The 18,144-nt window shown below is 46.5% G+C and overlaps 1 protein-coding gene across 3 annotated transcripts in view; it reads left to right on the plus strand.

Annotated features, from left to right (window-relative positions):
• The first annotated feature begins 4,032 nt into the window (after nucleotides 1–4,032).
• The window catches only part of LOC128876135 (alpha-protein kinase 1), a 92,574-nt gene continuing 78,462 nt past the window's right edge, over nucleotides 4,033–18,144 (plus strand). For 2 of the 3 annotated variants that reach the window (XM_054122249.1, XM_054122254.1), the window contains exons 1-2: nucleotides 4,033–5,454; nucleotides 9,319–9,374. Coding sequence is in view for 2 of the 3 variants with exons in the window: in XM_054122254.1 (XP_053978229.1) it covers nucleotides 9,342–9,374 (33 nt within the window). In the remaining variant the exon portion in view is untranslated. Of the gene's footprint in view, nucleotides 5,455–9,318; nucleotides 9,375–14,783; nucleotides 14,931–18,144 lie in introns of those variants that run through there. The other variant, XM_054122255.1, reaches the window with a different exon arrangement.

Raw genomic sequence — 18,144 nt, forward strand, 5'->3', positions numbered from 1 at the left:
TGCAGTACAGATAGACAGACCCGCGCCGAAAATTCAGCCGTGCCGAAGTGAACAAGTGTGAGCCAACGGTGGTTCGCGCCGCCCGATGGGACATCATATAACCTCTCAGGCAAGACGCACTATTACAGTGGCTCACAGTTACACGTACTTCGCGATGACCTCGTGCAGTACAGATAGACAGACCCGCGCCGAAAATTCAGCCGTGCCGAATTGAACAAGTGTGAGACACCGGGTGACAAAGTAGTGTCACACACGGTGCCGTTATCTGGAGTGTAAGAGGAGGTATTGCCCTTTATTTTACTGGTCACATATTATTTGTCCTCGCTGTAAATAAAAAGAAGAGGTTAGATCGAGAAAGATACTTGACTGTTTGGTACATGTACGAAACGCGAGACTTTGGATTTGTAGAGTACGTCATCGATAAGATTCTTCCTAACCCAGACCTATTTGCCTAACGCTTTACGGATTAAGCCAAACCGGTCCCACCGCTTGGAAATACTAGCGAACACGATATGCAAGAGTTTCCATATGCTCCGTGTCGAATAGCGACACGCGTTAAAGCTATTTCTCCCGGCGAGATAAAACATGATACGTATAACCTGGAGCTTAATAAAACTGCAGGTTATACGCTGATCATAGGTAACATTCTCGCTGATGCTTCAAAGGTATGTAGCGTCTATTGTATATCTGCTGGTTCTACGAAATTTCACACAAATGATTACAACCCCCTGAAGCAAACACGCCACCGAACAATGTAACTTCGTGCAGACATACTCCAAATAATGAGTAAGCTATTCTGGCAGCGGGGCTCGTGGTGTGCTCGTGGAATACACGAATGCTGGACAGTTCAAGGATCCGATAAATTCAAGGATTCGCTAAAATCTACTATGAGAAGAATTCCTCTGAGAGCTATATCTAGTTCAGTATTCAATGATTCGAATCTTAGTAGTGGAAGATACCAGACACCTGGAATAACACACGGCGTACGTCACCTTCCTCTATGCTCGCTTGAATCACCAACTTACAATTAGTTTATGAAATTGGGAAGTAATTAGAGATTCGGATGTCGTTTATTATTTCGTACCGCGAATAGAATACCAAGGGAGAAAGAGAGCGTCCGGGTGACAAGCCAGAGGGAGATCGAAAGGAGAAACGAGAAGCAAGGAGACGCGAGAGGATTGGACGCTGTATTCAACGAGCTGCTATTCTACGAGCTGGTTTGCATAAAATGCATTGTAATCTCTGCGCACAATGCAGAAAGCTCAAGTTTTACCTGCTGGTGTAATTAATGCCTGGCTCTTCGGACAGTTTCGGTTCACGCAGACGGAGCTCAATGATAATTCGCGAAATGGAACAAACTTCCCGGCGAAGGAACCGTGTCTCCTTTTATGGCAACGTGTCGGACTGAGATTATACATCGATAACGTTATCAGAGATAATTGTGTCGGTTGTCTTCGATACCTTCTTCCGTGTGCTGTAATCAGAGGTACTCGTTCTCAGCTGGGGTTCAAATGGATGACCTATTGCTCTTATCCCAATTATGTCATCAGTTGTCGCTAATTAAGTTCCCAGCTCGAAAACAGTCAACGTAAACTCGAGAGAGAGACCATACTACGGTCAGTTCTGATTCTAGCTATGTCGAATCGTGTATAAGGACTCTTAACATTCAGGGGTTAACGAACTTCTCCACCGAACTCGTATTTCATTCGCTTCCTCGTGTCCACTCTACTCGCACAGCGATCGCGTACAAGGGTGGACGACAACCAGAATCCCAGAGTTCTCTGAGCAAATCGGAGCGCAACGCAGACACCAACGTCGCCGTTCGCGAAAGACGTGAGCACGGCGAAGATCGAAGTAAGCGGAAACCCTAGTTCAGGCTTCTATGGATATTTGATTACACGCTCTAATTCGCGAGCGTGTATCTGTCTCGGAAACGTATCGCGATATTGCGTCGTCGAAACTGTATACGTAGAGGCTGCTGGGAGGCGATACGGAGAACGAAAAGGGAAAGCCCGCCAGAGCCGACCGGATATCGAGTATCTCTCGTTCTCACAAATCTTCAGTGTCCCTAATCCACGTGGCGAGCACGCCTGTGAACGAAATGCCGGTGCAACAATAAAATAGGAACGAGTGAACGAGCAAATACTACGTCGAACACGGGGAGAACGCCCTTTCATTCAGAGGCGCAACCATATCGCTCCCACCTGTTATATCCTCTAGCAGTTTATCTTTCCTGTTAACCTCCTCAGACTTGCTATACATGATCGTAAAAGCGTAGTTCGGAGATTCTTTGCTACAAAATAGTTAATTTATCACGATTAACAATTTCTACCGATATCCTTCGAAGAGTTAAGGTTTCATAATCTACCTGAGAGTTTCTAGTTGGTGATGCGTGACAGGTGTGCTAGAGCGTTACCATGCATAGCTCGTCTTCTCCTAATCAAAGTTGGCACCGAGACAGTTTCGTCAAGATTCGTCAAAGCGTAGGGTAAGTTCTCCCTATCCTATCGTAAACATTGTAATCGTCCTTTAAAAAGGTTGAGCACTGGTTTATGTCCACAATTCGAAGAAGAAAGCAACCGTCTCGTGAAAATCGCGCCCTTCAGGTAAGGGACCCTATTTGCAGATCCATTTTTCTCCGCATTGTCGCCGATTCTCGAGGATTACCTTTACCTTTACCCTCCCCGTTCCTTGGACTCGCGTTAACGATTATTTTCGCCGTAAAGCAGATTATCCCCGACTTAGCACAAACCTTGATAAATAAATGTTTACGATGCACGGGTACGACGACGACAGGGGTGCAATAACTACGGCAGTAAATACACGAGGAGAATTCGATTTTCAAACGACGGTACCATCTTAACGGTTTGGTGGGTTCGCACGGACTTGGTGTCCACGTGCGCTTCGCCTCGTCCTAATCGAAAGATGGATATCTGAAAAAATATGAATCGTGTTTAGGGTTACCACGGGGTTCCTTGAATCTGAACCGCTTCTCTCCTCGGCGAGAGGGAATACAGTGAACACTTTGGAGACGCGGAGAGATAGATGAAAGAAGAGAGGAATACGCGGGGAAAGGAGGACGAGCCTGTGTGAAACTGCCAGAACACCCACCTCAATTCGATACTTACGTTCCAAACGATCGAAAAAAGATCCATCGCGAGCACACTCGAGAAAATAGTGTAATTTAGATAACAGCCGTGCCTCTACCTTCCTATGCCCTTGGTTCCTTAGACCTTTAGTCGCTCGCAATAAAAGCGGGCTAATAGGCTACGAATAAGTAACAAGATCGTTAAATATAAGAATAAAGAGTAAAGTGCTTCCTAAATGAATAAAATTATCGCTGAACGTGCAAATGCATCGAAACAACTAATTTTCACTGCAATCAATCGATCACTTTACTACAAATCACAATCGCATCCGAATGCCGCTCCTTTTCGTCTCGAACGCTTCAGTGCTCTCCGCGCCGCTTATTGCAACGGAGTGGATACCAAAAACTTTGGCGTGCACGCTGCGCGCGTTGTTGCAACAGTGTAAACGTGCCCATCGAGGAACGATGAGAGACTTGAAATTCTCTCGAATAGCCGGTATCCGTGCGATCGACAAAGCACACGCGATTCGTTTTCGTTCGGTACGCGACACAATGCAAAAGTTGATCGCGAAAATTCTGTGAAAACGAACGATTCGGGATTTGTGCTTGCCACCGAAAAGACTTATGGCAATTCGCCGCCTCTCGCCGCCGTCTTTTCTCTTCGTCCTCGTCCCGCGTCGAACGTTAGGTTGTCTCTGTCGCGTACCGGTGCCCCCACTCTGTCATTCGTCCACAGCCCCCTCCAAGTCGAGGCAGGTAACGTGCCAACGCCAGGCAATGGCGCCTTAGCGGCTGCACCTGGGGCTAAGCGTTCACCAGGTCAGCGGCCGCCGCGATTGGACGACTCGCGCAAAACCGCCCGCTGATTGGCTGATATCGCGGTTCCGCCGGTACGGGACTTTAATCTCGTTCACCGTAGGCGCGCTGCTGCTCAGTTCAACTTACCTTAGCCGCACGGACGGACGGTTGGCCACGCAACTCGCGCCCAGACATTCCACGAAATAAGTTGTGCTTAACCTATTCCGGCCGTTTGCTGCGCGACAGAGCTGGTTCGTTAGGTTCGCCGACGTTACGTGGACTTCGTGGTCGCGGTCGTCGGTAATACGATCGCGTCGTGTGTGATCTCTGGAAAACGGCAAGAAAGATCGACATCGGTTGAGGAGATCGCGTCGTATGTGCGCGCGCGCGCCTCCCTCCAAGTGGCTGTGTGTATATATACCTGTGGTACGTAGCGTGGTTGCAGGAGCGTGTGCAGCGGGTTGTGCTTCTTTCTCTCCTCTTCTATCTTCTCGTACAGTATGCGTTCCTTGTGCCCGTGTTCGTGATTGGTCGCTGCGTGGCATTTTTAAAAAGTCGTCCGCCTGCTTCTGTCCGTTATAACGTAACCAACAAAACGAGAGAGAGAGAGAGAGAGAGAGACGGATCCGGCAGGGGGCGATGTCGCGAAATCACGATTGAATCGGTATACACGACCCTTCGATTCAAGTCGAAGTAACGTCGATTCGATACGAGAGGATCACTCTGGTGAAACGTTCCGGTTCCGTTGTTTCTCCCTAGCAGCAGTGAGTCGAACGCGGGATACGTAACCAGTGGGCACGCATGAGACCAGTGAAGAGGAGAAACTACGGGGGGCTACGATACCGGCTCTTTCGCGGACAGAAGAATTCCTCGCGGCACGCACGTCGTTACAACAACGGAAAATTCGAACACGTCGAAGGAAAGCCATCTTGATCCGACTACGCTGCAACAACGACAAGCGCATCGCTGACAGGTAGAACTTGGCGCGAAAGGAGAAACGAAGGAACAGAATCGTGTAAGAAAGACAGGGAAAGAAAGAGGAAAGAGCGACGTGCGCGTGTAGTTCCTTTTTGGAGCAGAACCCTCTCTCTCTCTCTCTCTCTCTCGATCAAGTGACATATGCGTTTGGCGCGTAGATTTCTTGTCAAAGATAAGTCAGCAACGAGTACAGGAAGTAGTTGATATTCGGGGATAGTTTCTGGATCGGTGATGCTGGAAGAACGAGGAATATAGCTGCCGCGGTGATTTTCTGATCTCTCTTCGGAGGTGCGCCTACTACGGGTTCTTGTTCGTGCTCGTGGAGTGTGGTCGTGGTACGGTGTGTCGTAGTGTGCCGGTGCAGGGTGAGGTTTGGTTCGTGGAGAAGAGAAAGAAAGCCTCGTAGCCCGGCGCGAGGGGGGGGAGGGGGGGCAGTGGGCAAGCAGTAAACTGCGACACCGCGATTAAGTGCAAACGAGACGAAATATCCAGACAAGAGGACTCCGAAGGAAGAACAGCACGCGATCGCCGAGAACTGGATTACACGGGCGACTCGAGAATCGCCAAAATTTTGCCGGTTTATAAAAAAGGTAGGTGGCTTTCATAGTTTTGTTGTCGGTCGTTGCCTTTTCCCATGGAAGATAGCGAGTTTTATCTGCGACAGGTTAGATCTACTCGCGTCCATTTCTCTTTGACCAACACCCGAATCTACTCATTTTCTGTTCTTTATCGATGCTCTTTGTGTTTTCGAAACAGCTTATTGACTTTGTTCGATAAGCTGTATTTAATTTCGTCGTCGATACCCCATCTACGAACCACGTGATCAAATATGATCGCTTGTTCTAAACTGCGGAACAAAGTTGGAACGTATTTCGCAAATAAGAATATTCGTCAGAAATTCAGTAGGGATACGAAAAGCTTTGAGTATGTAGGTACGACAAATATCCTATCTCGTGGAATCGTGTCACGGCCGTAAACGATTTCAAAGTGTTAATCTCCGAATATTTCTCGCGAAATGACACACGATCCTTATCGTAAATTTGACAGAGGGGGCAGCTCTATCGATGTACATACGTTAATACCAGAGATACATATGTATCGATAAGAGCTTTGGGCTGTTTCTTTTTACATGATTTTGTCGAATCTGTGCAAGAAAAGTTCGTTCGTTCTCTGTATAACCTCGACTGTTTCGAGCCCGCCTAACCTTGAAATCCCACTCGTCGCCTCTTGCGTGTTTTTAAAACACTCGATCTTGCCTCTCGTGGGACACGCGCATGCGCCGTACAACGCGGCCATTTTTTTTTCTTTCACATCCTCTCCATCTACCTCTTTCGTTCCCGCGTGCCTTTGCTTCTCTCGCGGCTTCGGCAAAATTTCAATTAAAATCCTCTTCCCGGTACCGGTGACACCGGTAAGGTCGATTTAACTTTCAAATCGAATACTGCTGGCTTCGAAAAACGAAGTGCGACGTATTTGGCCACGAGGTAGGGCGACGCGTACTCTGTGGAAAATTTGAATCTGTTTCAATGGAATTTCGCGCGCTTTTGTCTGTTCCTTCGATAGCGGGGGTCGGCGAGTTTTTAATAACACGGACCATATCGGGACATTAAGGCTTACGGAGCGGTTATTTCGCTCTTACTTCCAAAGGAATACACTTTAAGAGACTTGGTAATTCTATACACAGTGGCCAATATCATTCCGAATTCCCTCATCTTTGGAACGCGTTGCTTGAAAAATACAATTATCGGTATTCGCGGTACATTCGATTCAAGGCGACACGGTTGTTGCGTTGAATACAAGTTTCTATGACTTCGCGAGCTTCCCACGAAGCGAGACAAAAGATATTTCTTGCAGCACCTATCAATACCTCGAGCGATCGATCTTCCGCGACGACAGGGGCTAATATTCTTGAATTGCAGACGCCGTCCATACAGTACCAGTATTTTCCTTTGTGCATTCAACCGTGTTTACGTCGTTCGAGAATGTCAACTATTCCGAGAATATAAAACGCACCTCTGGGAAAAGAAACCATCGTATAGTGTACCTTGGCGGCGAAGACCCCAAGATTTACCTCTGGGAGTACCGACAAATAACAAAGAAGCTAGCAACGTTGGAGATTTTTCCCAGTTTGAGATTAAAGTGTATCGAATTTTCACGCCTTTAATTGTTCCGATTTTCAACAGAAAATTTGTAAACTAACCAAGAAGAGAGAATACTTCCTTTCTCTGGTATATTCGTTTCTCGTTAATCACCGATGAAGAGATAAATAGCAGGTCTCCGTTTTGAACGAAAGTCCAATATTTTGCGCCGTACGTCTACTTACACGAGCGTAATTAGTCCCATTCCGTTCTGGAAATTGTGGAAGTCGCTAATTTCATGGCGCTCCTGTGGCGGGAACCATTTATTCAACCTGTCGTATACTTTGCTTGACAGTTCTGTACGTTTCAGCGCGGTAATAACTCTTTTCCGCCCGAAATACCGCAGTAACGTTAGGTAGGGAACGTACCCACGAAATTACGACGATTAGCTGACGCGATACGCTTAAGCTTCGAGAGGGGATCGCTTGGCCGTATCGAAAAACGAAAACACGAAATTGACCATGGAGAACGTCTCAACGCTCTCGTCTGCAATCGTTCGTCCATCTATGTTTCTTCTCGAGCAGTCGAATCGTTCGCTCGACCATAATCACGCTGCACACGTGTTTTATACAAGAACGAAAACAACTTTTCTTTTACTTTTACAGCAGAAGTCTATTAAAAATTGAGAGTCAGGTTCGAGCATGTCTCGTTGATCAAAGTTCCTTCGAGAATCCTTTCGCGACGTTCACGCCATTGACCGTATCGCGGCGCGGCGTTAGCGTCGGGGTTAATTGCGTCTGGGATAAATTACTTTTGGAACGAAAAGTTCACGGGGTTGAAAGGCTCGCCTTTCGTTGGCTATTGCGACAAAGTTAGGAAAGTTCGGTCTGGAAGGGTAACACGTTAGAGCTTTGTCGTTCCAAGTTCCTCATCGGTGTTACGACCGGAATTGCTCTTTGCTCGGACAAGAATCCGCCGGCTCCTAATTAAATCTTCATGAACGTTACGCGGTTCTGTACGACTACGCCGCGTGCAACGAACTAATTTCCGTCGCGCAAGTTCAATTTTCCGTTAATTAACAGCCGGACTCGGTGAATTTTAACCGCGAACCAGCTCGATGTTTCCGCGTGCAGCCAATGGTCGTTGCGTACTCGTAGTCTCGCTAATTGAACAGTTTCGTACGCGCGACTTAATCCACGCTTATGTTCGTTCGCGATTCAAGGTAGCGGTACGAATACGCTCGATTCGAAACGGGATGATATCGTGGAAAAAAGTTCAATTATTAAACGACGCGTTTGTAAAATTGCTGAGTCGATAGGATATTAAAAGGGTATTCTAATCTAGACATTTTCTTTTACCACGTATGCATATTTTACACATTACCAACGAAGATGTAGTAAAAACTGCAACGAACTTTAAACGTACATAACTTTGTTCATTTTCCGAATTCAACGAAATCCTTTGGCAGACATATTTTTAGATATCTACTTTGAGAAAATGCAAAAAAATTGATATTTTGAAAGTTTTAAATTAGAACATCCCCTAAACGAAAAATGTGTAAAATAGTATAAAAATCTCCGAGGACACAACTAAGGGTCCCGTTGTCGGAACAAGTTTACCGATTCCCGATTTAGACGCGATTTTCTCGCAGATGTTGCGCAACCGTTCTCCGTTGCGAAACTTTTACTATCTCAAACACCGATGCCGCTGAATAATTCATCGTCGGGAAATATGCCTAGGCAGTCAATGACACCTTCGATCGTGTACGCATTCCTCCGGTTCGCGTTAATTACACCGGTTGCCGCGAGATCACGTGGACGAGGAAATCGGTCGACGTAACAGACGGACGACGGATTCCGTGGAAAGTGGGGGAAAATAATGAATGATACCAGCTCTTCGCTCGCTCACGCTAGCGCCAACCAGTTGGTCGTTTTCCGTTTCCAGTTAGCTCCCTCGGTACTTCCGTCTATCGCATTTGTTGTTCACTCGAGTGTAACGATTGGCCTGAATCCCGAGCGATCGAGTAGACATGAAACACGCCCGTGAAACGCGTGCGTCCGCTCCGTGCTTCGTCGCAGAGGAGTTTTACGATACGGGTTACGGAAGCTCCGAGTTTCTCGTCGATTGCGTAATAACTGTGGTTACCAAACGTACTTTTCAGACTACCTGAACCCTTTTCGAGATGGTCAGCGAACTTATCTTTCATCGGTTAATTCGTGGACGTACATACGAGTAACGAATAGATAATTTCTCTTTCGAGAGATAAGAAAATGCAACAAAGGGACAAACACTGTTTTCCGAACCCTTTTTCCCATGACGTAGAGATGGTAACCCTAATAATAACCTGTAATAAATGATTTCTTCTTTCCTTCGCAGGGGGACGCGCCGACAGAGATGGCATGAGGGACGGTTCCGGCAACGTTGCCGAGGTGGTGAGTGTTTCCCATTATTATTTATGCACACGTACAAGGCGTAATTGATGAATTATGCTCCCTTTGTTTAAGATTCTTATTAGACTGGCACGCGAAAAACTTTCTCTGAAAATTTTAATAATGGATGTTCTATATTACGCGAACAAAAGTATTCAGGTACGAACAATGGAGTCGTAATATTAGACTTTATTCCAAGCCGTAGGGAATAACGATACAGATGAAACTCGTTCCGTGCTTTTAGAATTCGTGAAACGGTACTTTGGTTAATGTTCGATTCCGTTGCTATTTTCCGTATCGAAGCAGTGGGATTCAGTCGTGTACACACATGCCGCCACATGCAACGTCGTTTCCCGTTACCATTTTTGCAAACTTTCTTTTCGCGTATACAAATGAGCGCCACGTATTGCCTCGGGTTCTTTTCTAATTTATAAAATTACGTTCCTACTGAGTATATTCCTAATTTAAAATATCCGGTACCATATACTTGTTAAGCACTTGCTCCATTTTGATTACATTTTTAGAATGTCTAAAAAGAGACTAATTAAAAATATGCACGGACACCGTGATTCTCAACTTATCCGATACATTCGGTTGGAGTAGGTTAGAATTACAAAACGCCCTGCAATTTTCGGTTCCAAGGAAAGAAGCCTCATTTTTGAGAACACTCCTTTGCAACTCGCATCGCATACGTTCTTCGATGGTTCCACTTCGGCATTCGCCTCGCTACGAGTTATTCGGACCTTTCTGAGCGTGAATAGGGCTTCTCGCGAGCCATCGTGACGCAAGGAGCGGCGAATAGGTACGCAAAGTATTTTCGAAAGCCCCGCGGCTGTTGGCGCCAGGAAGTAGGCTACCGGGTTAATACATAGCGAGAGCCAGAGAGAAGCGTCGAGCGTGAGAAGGACGAGCTAAAAAACTGAGAGAAATTTTAGATCGATTTACCTTTTTGCCATAGAAAAATCTTCAAGTGGCGATATCTGACGAATTACGATGATTCGAGGAAAAGGTAAAAAAATGCTCACGACGACCATCTCGCTCGATGTCCGTTCGACTATTTGGGTCATTGTTATCTGAAATAAGAAGAGTATTTTACGCAGACGTGTCGTAACATGTTAAGGATCAAGAGTGAAAGATCTGTCCTGCAATTGGCTAATAGTGGATACCACTGGAACGAAAGCATTGCAATCGAGTTAACGATACGCGTCCGAGCCGCGATGAATCGATGAAAGCACGGTGCCTGTTCCAGCGTCGGCTGACCTTGGCGGGTACCAGTGAAAAGTAAACCGAGATATATGGAAGGGGAGACGTGTTCGGGTTCAACATACCTGCTGGACGAGTGTCACCCAGATTCGCAGTGTGCCGTACGTGCATGAAATGGGGTAAAATTGCACGCGATGGAGCGTCGAATTTGAATACATCTATTTATTATACGAGTTACGCGTTCAAAATTGCACGACGTTAATTCTCTCAAATCGGATTCAAAGAGGCAGCTATTTTACATGAGACGTCGCGTCTATGCGTCCACTCCTGCGGTCTTCGATTCATGATTTAAATTTTAAAGTGCGTCGAACAAGTGCACACGGTACGTAAAGTTTCACGGTTCCCGGCGCCACCATGGAATTTCCACGCGAGTCGTCCATGGGGACGTCGAAGCCTTGCTCGAACTAAAACGCGCGAACTTGCTGTACAGTCTTGCATACCTCGACGCTGAGAAGGTTAAACATTTTTACGAACTCTCCCGACCCGGTATCTCGGCGAACTTGCCCTGGAGAATCGTTCCACTACGCTTGTGATTCTCTTCTTATCCAGGCACCTCGATTAACGTGCCCAATGGCGTCGGTAGGATTAGCGTCATCCAGTGGCGATGGCTCGTGTCACTCTCGTAAATCTCTTCTCGTACAAACCTTGACCAAAAAATTTTTTTTTGGAATATTGCAAAAAAAAACCACCAGCGATCTATTAACACAAACGGTCAAAAGCGATACGAACTTAAACGTACTGCGAAAGTTTCTCGAATAATCACGCCACTGCTCTGTTTAATCGGCCGTGGAAGCGCCGACATTGTTGAACCAGACCATTCAAAGACGCGTTTGGTTAACTTGCCTTCCATCTTCCAACCTGCCAGAGAAGTTGGCATTGATCTTGTCCCGCAAATCTACCCTAATTTCAATTAAAATCAGTTCACGCTGACGGGCCTGATCCGCTGGCGTTCGCAAACAGCGAACTCCGCACGAACGGTTTCGTTCCTAAGAACTTGGAAACTCGATAAATTTTCGTTCCATAAACGCAAGAACCGCCGCCATTTTAGGGAATTCCGCGTTTGTCCAATCGCCGGAGTTCCGTAAAACGGTGCACTGTCAGGGAATGAGCAATATTTAATCGCAGCTACAACAGGAACGGCAAACGCGTCCCGTGCAGAAATAAATACGCGATCCTCGAAACAGCGATCGGCGGGGCCAGAGGTTGTTTGCAGCGACAATTGTTGCAATCCCGATAGGACAATTCGATAATTCGACGCACCGTGCCTCCTCGTTTTAATCGTTCGACAAATTTGGAGCCGAGCACGAGCCGGCAGCGTGTTCCAATTAATTTTCGCTCGATGGAGTGCAATGAGCAGGTCGGTCTGGTCCTTTTCATCCTGTTACAATGAAGTCGCGGTAATCAGAACCGAAACGGGCTCCAATCGTCGGGAACGATTACAAAATTGGGGTATTCTTCTTTAGAAATTTCACTGGAAAATAAATTTTCCGTATTGTGCAAAATATTTCATCCGCGCTATTCGCTTAGGTTTCGAGTAGGTGGAATGGAATAAATTCTCTGAAGCGTGAATTTACAAGCTCCAAATTCACCCCTCCAAATTTCATTTTAATCCCTGAGGGCACCGACCCCTTGTCAGCCATAGAGCGAAACTAAATACAGTACGCACACGGGGCTTAAAGACCTACGCGTTGCACGTATACTAGGTGAAAGAAACGTGTAGCGAGGTGATGGTAGCATTTGAGGCCATAAAGCTGCGCGAGACACCCCGCGTATCGCTCTTGCACGCTTAATAACACGGCAACATTAATCGGTACGTTTTAAAGCACCTCCGTATTCGGCGCTCGATAGACCGTACGCGGTTAACGATGCTAAATTAATTATCGGATCCGTTCGCAGCGGCGGTGTACGCGTGCAAGCAGCTAACGGGTTCTTGTAAACGTCATGCCCTGGGTCCAGTAATTACTGCTCCAACAACGCAGTCCCAGAAACTCTATTTTCCCCATTCAATTGATCGAATTGAATAGATTACATAATAGATTACGACTAAAATTAATGTATCGGGTTAGATAATAATAGATTACATTTATATTTCGATGCACGTGACTCATCGCGGATCAGGGCCGAATGGGTATACGCGAAATTCGCTGCGGGGTGCACTGCGTCGATAACCCATTGTCGCGATCGACAATCGAAATTATCGAAATTAATTCACCGCATCGACAGATAGCGATGGTAGCTAGTAATATTTGAATTAATTAAATTATGCGCGGTTACATTACGTTAAATTAAGTGGCGGCCGAAAGGTACAGGTAACCATCTTCGACAGAGCATAACTGTCAAAGATAACTACAGCTATTAAGTACAATAACGCTAATCCGGTCCTAAACGCGCACGCACGATCACTGCTATTTTCTTCGGAGTAGCTAAACCGTTGAAGATGACTGCATCCATTAGACGTAAGAACATTTTCTTGCGTCCCTTGGCAAATCTCCGCATTATGGAAGATATGATGCAGTTGCATCGCCCAGCTTTTAGCTGGTAAAGTAACAAACGTCTTCACGGTTGCGGCAAAGTAAGCCAGCGGGTTAAGTATACCATCTTCTCGTTACTTCGCGAGTAGAGACTGCCCTGAACCATCGGATATCAAACTGGCTTCGTCTCCATCGAAGATGATTTGCAAGGAACTTGTCCCGACACGATCTTGGCGAAAAACAAGGCGTTGGGTTGCAGAAGACTCGGACAACTCTGTGCCAACGTCGGCGCAGACCTACCGTTGCACGCGTCGGTACCGTTTCACGCGTTTCCAGTTAGGAAAACTAGATTAGGAGCCCTTGGACAACTTCCAGGGCGCAGCGGTTGAACAACGGTGGCCGATGGGACTGGTTTCTATTCGCGGAAGAGAACAGTTGTTTCTACGCAGATCCGCATGAGAACTCTTCCCAGGCTCAAGTTGGCAATGATATCCATCAGTCATCTAATGTTTAGCAATCATTTTCAGCTCTGTTTTTCACGATTTTTTTCTGCCAGGTTTTTAATATCAAAACTGTAATATGTATACGGTTATTAATAGAAACACGTTTGTGCCAGTCACGCCATGGCAAAACTGAAGTTTGCTTGTCTCGGGGATCGCTTACACGGTCTCTGGATCGATATTCACCGAGTCGCGCCACCGTCACGTGCCCTTATATACTATTCGTCCGAGTACATTACAAAAACGAAGAAATTTAAATCTAATGAACGGAAACACAAACGTGTGAAATCCGTTCTCTTGGGTCATCAGTCTCCATTTACCATTCGCAGCGAGGGTCCCTAATAGACCCATCGATCTTTAAACTATATACTTATAATATCATTTTATAGTCGCGGTTAGAGGATGCGTTGGATCGTAACTTGTTTTTAATTATAGAAAAAGGAACTAGCAAAAGCATTAGAACGGAAATTTCTTCATTGACGGCTCGTTGGCTGGCTAATCGTCCGCCAATTATCGATAGATTGAAAACACACAGTCGAGGCATTGAGATTTAGTTTCTGATCCGAAGACGTTCCGTAGACTCACTCGGCAAGTAGCAGCAAAACCAACCCTGCGAAACGAACTGTTGCCGGAGCGACGCGAGCCCGAGTCGTGTCGGTCCGGCGTAGGAGAGGTTTTTCTACGGCGTGCGGTTATTATAAATTCCCATTGATTAGAACGGCAGTAAACAGGTTTATGACGGACAAACAACCGGACGCGACCTCGGCGTCGAAGAACGAGGATTTACGAGCCGGTAGATTGATGGGCGACTCGTTACGAGCCAGAGATGGGCAACATTTTATTTGAATAATAGATGGCGAATAAAACCAACGATTTATTCGCGACGTTTTTGAAATATTTCGTTCCACGTACGTGTAATTGTAGGAATTGGTTGTTTACTAACGTGGTTCCATATTTAAATTGAAATTCTAATCCTCGTTGAACGAGTAACGAATGAAAAGTTGCTCGTTTCTCTTCGTTCTTTTATCTGGATAGAAATTTTGCTGATGTTTGTCGCGAGCGAATCGCGACGCGTACGGCACGCGGCTTTCTTCTGACGGAAGTCGAGCATGTTCGGTGAACGTAGCCAGTTTCCAAGAGGCCAGTGTCGCGGCCACGATGCGAACGCGTTCTGCCACTCGCTAACGGTAGTGCGGGATCTATGATGCTTTTCTTTCGATCCTCTTGTGATCCCAGTTTCGTTTCTTGTGCCCCGCGCTAGAGGTCAGCGAAGGATTTCCAGGAACGGACGAATGACAAACACATTACGCTCTGCGAATCAAAAGGTAAACACAGAGGACAGAGTACACTGCCAAGATTTCGTAGGGTCGAATACGTTTAACGCTTAGAAAGACAACACAAAGAAGCGAATAGCGTGGAACGCTCTTTCCGAACCGAACTTTTTCCGAGGCCGAAACGATACCACGCATCGAAAGAGCAGTTTTTCAAGGCGTACGATAAACAACAAAGAAAGGTATTTACACACGGTGAATTGAAAAACCACAAATGTTCCAATATTATCGAAACAAAAGTACAATAATATAGCTAATCGAAAGGAGGTCGGTCTTTAGTCACCACGCGTCTCTTACAAGAGAAATTATCGCGCTAATTTAAAAGTATTCCCTGCACGCGACTCGAGTAAACTAACTCGGTGTTTGAATGCCGTCGACCGTGTGTGGGACACCTTAACGCTCTTATGCTTGCTGCGTTTCGTCGGAGCGTTCAGCTGTTCTATCTATTGACTCGTCCTCTTCGCATCGTTTATCATTCCGCAAAGTCATTCGAATCACTTCAGGCGAGGAGTGATGTTGTTTTAAGTAGTCGGCGCGCGGAGGGTCAATTGACTTTTTTCGTTGCCCCGAGTGTCCGACCCTCTTTGAGGAAGTGGCTGCGATTTAAATACCCCTCCAGGTTTTCTTCGTCGTCGCGGGGGCGGAGTGAGGCACGAGAAAAGAAAGGGTGACTCGTTCCTCCCTTATGGCCGTGTCACTTCGGGGTTCTCGTTCGATCGGTCGTGCTCAGACGGTTTTCACTCGAGGCACTTTTAAGACATCCCTTCTAAGTACCTTTTATTCGACGTCGCAATGTTACGGGGCGTTTCTTTCCGCTTTAAAGGACGAACCTGACGGAAACGACTTGCCGTCGTCTGTGAAATTTTCGCGACACATTTTGAGACCCCTTATCTCCCTCGAAGGTTCCTGGGAGATTTACTTGCCTCGTTATTTGCGAGATCGATCCTTACGAATGCAACGAAAAAGGACTGCGAAGAGGGGAATAGGCAGGGCTCTGTTAACGTATCGATCTTCGAAGATAAGATAAGAATTGGAAAAGAGGGTGTTGAATATCGTTGCCTAGTTTCCGCGTTCTGTTGGCTACTGAGAGTTCAATTTTAATCCAGTCGGGATTCACTGTTTATTCCTCGAGCTTTGCGATTCTCTTTGGCTCTTTACTCTTGAAGCTCTGCTACAGCACTCTCTATTTCCGAATGTATATTTTCTCGTACAGACCGTAGTGAAAAGGTTTTTATTTCCATACTTTTTGAACATGTCGGAACAAAAAAGGTCGTCTTCGTATTAGAGTAGGATTCACAACGCGACAGATGCATTACGAATGCGATAAACAGATCCGATTGCCGCGAGGGAAGGAAACATTGCCGTCATGGAATTGATTCGTGTCCGTGAGTTAGACAGTCAATCTTTCGTCATCGGCCGCCCCCATGAATCATAATCACCAGCGAGCTCGCGTAATTCAATTCTGCGTTCCATATGATGAACGATAACAGAAGCGAACTCTGCGTTCGCTTTACCGAGCACTTTTCAAATAACAAATGAAATGAACAAATGACAAAAATTTGAAAACGGTCATTTGATCGGTCCGGTAGGTTTAGTACTCCCCCTTATTTCCAAATGGACAGCACCATATTTCGATTCGAACAAAATCCTTGATTAGAAAAGTGATCGATTTATCGTGCAACGAGCAATCTTCCGCGCTGAATTAGGCGCCAAGGGCCGCGAGCATCGTTGTTACTAGCGTCAACCTACATACTTTCGCGCACCTTTGACCCGTCGTTTCCCCCTTCTTCCTAGGTCGCTCTCTAATCGGCTTTCTCGAACCATCTGGAGAATTTGTTGCGAATTCAGCGCGACGATGCACTCGCGAGGAGCTCTGTTTACGGAGGACGATTCCCTCGGTGCGTTTCAGCAATTCTGAGAGTCTATTGTATTAACAACTCCATACAACCAGAGCAATTCAAGCGAGTTAATATTTAAGCATGGCGCGTTGGGTGACAAAGCGGGTCATTTTCCCAAACGCGTTCTTTGGAAACAGAGCAACTATAACTGAGCAAAATTACCACTAATTTGGCTTGTTCGAGTAAAATTGTCACCGCGCTAAGTGTTTTCCCTGGTGATTGTTCAAGTTGGGAAACAGAGGTGGGATTTACACCGGGAAATGGAGGCACCTTCTCATCTTGGAGGAGGATTCTTTTAATTAAACAGAGAGATGGCAGTTTTAGAGCACCCCTTGTACGATAATCCAGCGCGTACATTCGCGCCTAGTTATGCGACGGGTCGTCGTGAGACTGCGGCGTTTATTCGCGGCTGCTTTATTTGCTGATCCCGGAACGGTCGCATTAGGGTCACCTAGATGTAACCTCGCGTTTCCTCGATGACGCTCGGTCTACGTTTGCAAAGTTTTCGCAGCGTGTACTCGATGCATACATCGAAAGCTTATTTCGTCTTGGACTCGCTCGGGGATTCGCCGAGAAGAATTTTCTAGCGGATGCTAGCTCGGAATTAAAACAAGAGTAACCCGTGGACCTGGCTCTGCTAGAAAGGTCAAAGGCACGAGAGGTCCGGAACGTCTCGTGCTAAAAAGACTAGAGTATAAAGCGCAAAGTGCACGGCACGCAAAGGGAAGGAAAGGACGTGACACGAGCGGAGGTCGTAAAGGGAGAAGTACATCTGTCATCGACTCGTTCTGCGCTTCATCGTTCACGCTGAAAGCGTTCGTTGTGCTCTTGGCTGCTCAGTCCCGTTCGGAATAGATTGACGCTAGCCAGAACCTGGCCCATCGGCTGAAAAACCCGACGGAGCGGGCTGGGCCACGCTGGCGGCAGTTTTCCATCCGCGGGTCGCATTAATAATCGCTCCATGAGTTTCGTGGCGATGTTAATGGTTCGAGGAAGGATCTCGGACTGGCCAGGGTTTCTCAAACTTCGTAACGAATAAAAGTTAGATTCAGGGTGTGTTCGCGGACAAAATTCGCTGCAATCGCGAGTCCAACGTTGCGTTCTATGTGGGTCTCCTGGGCCAAGTGCAGTCGGAAGAAACTGTAGGTCGTTTCTTCTTTTTCGTCTTTTCGATTTTAAATTAAGCGGGACCGCCCAGTCGCATCGCTCCGCCAAGGAAGTCGACACAGTGGGACGGTGCTTCGAGAACGGCTTGAGGTTACACGACGACGTTTTTGCTCGAGCCTTGGCGCTCGTGACTCTTTTTTAAC

This window comes from Hylaeus volcanicus, chromosome 5 (assembly GCF_026283585.1).
Source record: "Hylaeus volcanicus isolate JK05 chromosome 5, UHH_iyHylVolc1.0_haploid, whole genome shotgun sequence".
Taxonomy (NCBI): Eukaryota; Metazoa; Arthropoda; class Insecta; order Hymenoptera; family Colletidae; genus Hylaeus; species Hylaeus volcanicus.